At 46.1% G+C, this 4,783-nt stretch overlaps 1 protein-coding gene across 1 annotated transcript; it reads right to left on the minus strand.

Annotated features, from left to right (window-relative positions):
* Window positions 1-2,326: 2,326 nt before the first annotated feature.
* LOC123057230 (uncharacterized) lies at window positions 2,327-4,211 on the minus strand. The gene is made up of 4 exons (XM_044480314.1): window positions 4,065-4,211; window positions 3,454-3,531; window positions 3,274-3,366; window positions 2,327-2,479 (listed from the first exon to the last, which is right to left on the minus strand). The coding sequence occupies exons 1-4, from the start codon at window positions 4,191-4,193 to the stop codon at window positions 2,327-2,329; spliced, it is 453 nt and encodes a 150-aa protein (XP_044336249.1). The 5' UTR covers window positions 4,194-4,211.
* Window positions 4,212-4,783: the final 572 nt, after the last annotated feature.

Consider the following 4,783-nt stretch of genomic DNA (forward strand, 5'->3'; position numbering starts at 1 on the left):
GATTTGTGTAGTTTTGGGTGAGATATTATGCTTCCCCTGTATCCCCAACACCTGATTGCATAACCGGAAAATTTCGGGAGTTTATAAGTGGGAATTCAAGTAGCTCTTAGGATATCTTTCCGACATATGTATGATATGAAATTGGGGTTCGGCGTCTAGTGGTCCGCCTATCCACGGTTGGTTTTACAGTGGTCTCATTATGTCTTAAAGAGTCCTTGGCTATGCCGACTCAGGGATGCTTCGTATGTCATGTGCACTGCCTTGTACATGATGGTGTTGTACGATCGAGCCCGTGTAGGCCCCACCACGAAAACTTTGAACGAAATCTCTATCATATGTTTGTTCCGGCTTATTTTGCAAGCCAATCCTTTGTTTTTTATTTCAGTTGTGGTATTCGAGTTGCTTCAATGTCAAATGTGGATTCCATACCTTTCCTAAATGGTGTTCTCATACTTCTATGTGAATACAAATCCTTCATCATCATCGAGATTGTCATGTTAATTCTTTTTCAACCGGCGTGTTTCTCTTCAAGCGGATCCGATCATTTCAACATCAGCAAGATCAATTATTAGTTCTTCTCAGCGTTGTTTGTTTCATCCGTCCCAAATTGCCTTTGTTTTTCCCACCCTACCCACTCTTTTTCTTCGAGGACTCAGATATCTTAATCAATTATCCATTTGATTCATGTGAGCTTTCTTCTTTTTCTTTCCGTCAATGTTCTTATCTGGGGATTCTCAAGAAAGATGCTAACGGAGCTTCTAGTTCATCATTATTCATTCTTTTCTCCTCCGGTGGACACAAATCAAGCCTTCAGTGTTGTTCATATCCTTTTTTTCTTCGTTTCAAATGTGTTCTCATGCCGGTGCACCTTATTATCATTCCACTTCTCGCTATTCAATTGTGTCGGTGTACTAGAGTAGGGGTACCCTAGTACCCCGAACTTGTGCACGGGCAGTTGCAGCACCCCGCGGCAAGGCTTGCCGGGTGACCGCCAAGACCCTCCGTGGCTTCCTCGAAGACCATTCAAGAACAAAGTACTCAAACCAAGGCCCCGGCAAGAGGAGCTTGCCGGGAAGGCCAACCCAGGCCCCGGCAAGAGGAGCTTGCCGGGAAGAGACAAGACCCCGGCAAGAGGAGCTTGCCGGGAAGGCCACTCAAGGCATACCAAGGAAGTTTGCCGCGATGCGCCCTGCGTCCCGGCAAGGCCCGGTGAGCGACAAGCTCCCAAACACGACAAGACGACCACCACGGCAAGGATCTTGCCGCGGGAAACCCCCACTACGTGCCCGCGCTCCAGCACACCCGCTAACGTGTCGCTCTGGGACTCCCCCAAGCACACGTGGCAGGAGGCTGTGCAGCTAGGGGTGCGCGGTGGCAAGCGGAGATGAAGAGAAGGCCATCGTGGCAAACGGTGGCGCTCCTAACGGTCACTTCACTACTAGGAAAAGGCCTACTAATGGCGCACCTAATTTGGCCATTAATGGCGCATTAGTGGTGCGCCATTAGTGCCACGCCATTAGTATATTTTACTAATGGCGCACCACTGGTGCGCCATTAGTATACCATTCGGTGCTCCACTAGTATTCCCTCCAGGTGCGCCACTAATAACCTTACAGGTGCGCCACTAGTAATAAAGGAAGGTGCGCCACTAATAAGGGCTTAATGCGCCACTAGTAATGTATTTGGAAAACAAAAAAAATCTAAATTTACAGAAAACAACCTATAAGGAAAAATAATTTAAAAACAAAAAATGAAATAAAATCATAATTTTTATTATAGTAAGAATATTACAATGTCTTTACAGTTTCCAATAAAAGGAAAATTGCAAGGAAATAAAAGAAAATCCTAAAACTAATCTTCTAATCTTTTCTTCTTTTTCTTCACTTTATCCCTGCAAAATGGAACAAAATAAACAGAAACACAAACAAACTATTTATAACATGTCAATACTGTCATTTTTTATGCAGAACTAGATATGAGCATATATTTCCAGAATTACATGGTGTGAATATTGTATGAGTAAGATTATAATGGAAATGAATTTTGATAGGAGCCCACTTTCGACGAGTATTTATCTCACAGAGCTAGGTAATCAGGGCGTTTACCTTTTGATAATATTATTATACTATACTACCAGTATACTACTCCACTTGGATTTTTTAGATGAGCAGATCTGAGATAGACATATGTTCAAGTGGCTATAGGTAGGCTTGAAGAATTCTCATCGGTTCAAGTGGCTACAGGTAGTCGCACAGCTGGAATATAGACTACTAGTACTATTTGAAAAGAAAACAAGAGCAAATCTGAACGTACTAGTCAGATCCGATCACATTGAGCTAGAAAGAAAATTCATCAGGAAACAGATGGCCGACGACTTACTTGCAGACGTTGAGGATCTCGTTGTGACCGCGAAGACGCTGCGGAGCACGTTGCAGACGGACTGCTCACAGTGATAGCTGCCGCAGATGAACTTGTTGTCTTGCAGGTAGTCCAGCAGCCAGGAATTAAAGATAGGAGGGCTAGAATTGAAAGAACTAACAATTCATGAGTAGGGCAAACATAAACATGCTCAAGTATAAGAAAAAGGAGAACACCCAATTCTATGCAACAACATAGAAAAAAAGGAATAATTTAGCTGATGCATTTGAGCTCATATGCTTTAGAAGTGGTCATACGATGTGTTTAGCATTCCCATACGATGGTGTCCTTTTTTCTTCTTCTAAGGAGCACATACTCTTTGTGGTATTGTGGTTATACTAAGTTACTAACTCACCAGCAAGCAATCTCAAACAAGTATCAGCAAAAAAAAGGGTTACTTACTAAGTCGAAGCCTGTTCTTTAATGCAGCTAAACAAACATATGTTGTGATAGGTAAAATACCCTTTAAAGCAGGACTGATTCCAGAGTCTATGATGTTCACCAATCAACGCGGTGCTCTATATCTATCACTGCGAGAACTGAAAACAGACTATCCGAAAAAAGTACTAGAACACAAGCAGCAACATAGACGGAAAACAGGAATAGTTCAGCCAAATGCAGTTGAGCCAGTTGGCATACAATTCAACAGTTGTTAAGAATCAAATTAAGGGTGTGTGGCATTTCCATATCCTGGTGTATTTATCTCTAAAGAACACTAATACTCTGTTTGGTAATATTAAGTTACTAACCGGAAGCCTATTTTAGTGCAGCTAAACAAATACATGCTCAAATATGTTACCTATTCTCTAGAACAGCGCTGATTCCAAAATAAGCAACGCAAAGCATGTACATTACCCCTAGATGGTATGACCCGAAGGTGAAAAGCACGACATTTGCGTTGACTTGGCCTCTCTGAATAGCCAACTCCTTAACCCACTCTTTCACAATCTGCATTTCAAACATGCATATTGTTCACCAGACGATAAATTACCAAAAGGTAACGCCAACTTGCATATGGCAGGAGGAAACAGCCACCTTGTCAAGCTTCCCCAGCACCTCTTCTTGCCTGGCGGCCTCCTCCTTGCTCTTGTACAGACCCAGCTGGGCCAAAAGCTGTGATTTTGATCAACGAGCAAGGCTTCAATCGGCTCATCTAGTACTTGGTTGAAATAGGAAGGTAAAGAAGACCAGAATATACGAGTTCTGTGGAGTGTTTTTTTTCCAGCTCACCATAGAGAATTGGTAGCTGGTAAACTTGGTTGGTGACACATATGATTGTGAAGTTGTTGGTATTTCACCAAGTTTCAGGCTAAAGCTAGACCCGGGTTCTGTCTGAAGTCTGAACTGACAAGTTATAATAAGCTCAAGACTGCAGTGACTTTATTCATCCCTATCCAGTATACTCTACTAGTGCAGAAGTGAATTTGTTGTCAAAACTTACTTGGTTGTAAGCGGGAGGTGAAGAACGCCAGAATTATACAACCTGACAGCCCAAGATTCAGATGTTATATGCCGTTCATGTTGCTCAGGGAAACTTGGATCAGAAGTTCAGAACCCAAGATTCAGATGGCATGATGTAGGTGACTCCTAGCTAAATGAGAGCACGCGAGAAATGGCAGGGAGGGAGCGGGTGTTACTTAGCTCACCTGGGAAACGAAGAAGTGGACGGATGCGCGCAGGAGACGACGATACGAAGCGCTCAACTTGGCGGCGCCGGTGGGAATGGCGACCCTAGCGGCTCTGGCGCTGCTTCTGTGCATCTCCATGACCTTCATGGACGGGTGCGCCGCCGCTCAGTACAAGGTGGACGGGCTGGACGCGTGGGGGTGCCGCCGTCCAGCAAGCCGGACGTGTATGTGCGGTGGGCCAAGTCCGTCCCCGTCAAGCTCGGCGACGCCCTCTTCTTCCTCTACCCACCCAGCCAGGACAGCGCCGTGCAGCTCACCACCAAGGCCTTCGCCGCCTGCGACGTGTCCGACCCGCTGCTCAAGCTGGAGGACGGCAACTCCATCTTCAACCTCACCAAGCCCGGGCGGGCCTACTTCAGCAGCGCCGCCCCGGGGCGCTGCCGCAAGGGCCAGAAGTTCAAGCTGCGATGATACTTGTAAGAAACAGAATCATAGCCTCGGAGCGGCCAACCTGTGGCAATAATCGAATCAGAGCGGCACATCGGTTCGAACCTGCTCCAATTCCTGCGTGCTGTGGAGGTCAGCCTCCAGCGGCCCATCGAAGGACCGCATAATCGGGAAGCTAGACGAGGATCTGGAAGCCCGGCTATGGCCGTGGCGGCTGGATCTGGGGCCTTGGGGTGGCGGCTGGATCTGGGGCCTTGGGGTGGCGGGGAGCTCCTCCTCCTGCAGCTCGG

The sequence above is a fragment of the Triticum aestivum genome, chromosome 3A (assembly GCF_018294505.1).
Source record: "Triticum aestivum cultivar Chinese Spring chromosome 3A, IWGSC CS RefSeq v2.1, whole genome shotgun sequence".
Lineage (NCBI taxonomy): Eukaryota > Viridiplantae > Streptophyta > Magnoliopsida > Poales > Poaceae > Triticum > Triticum aestivum.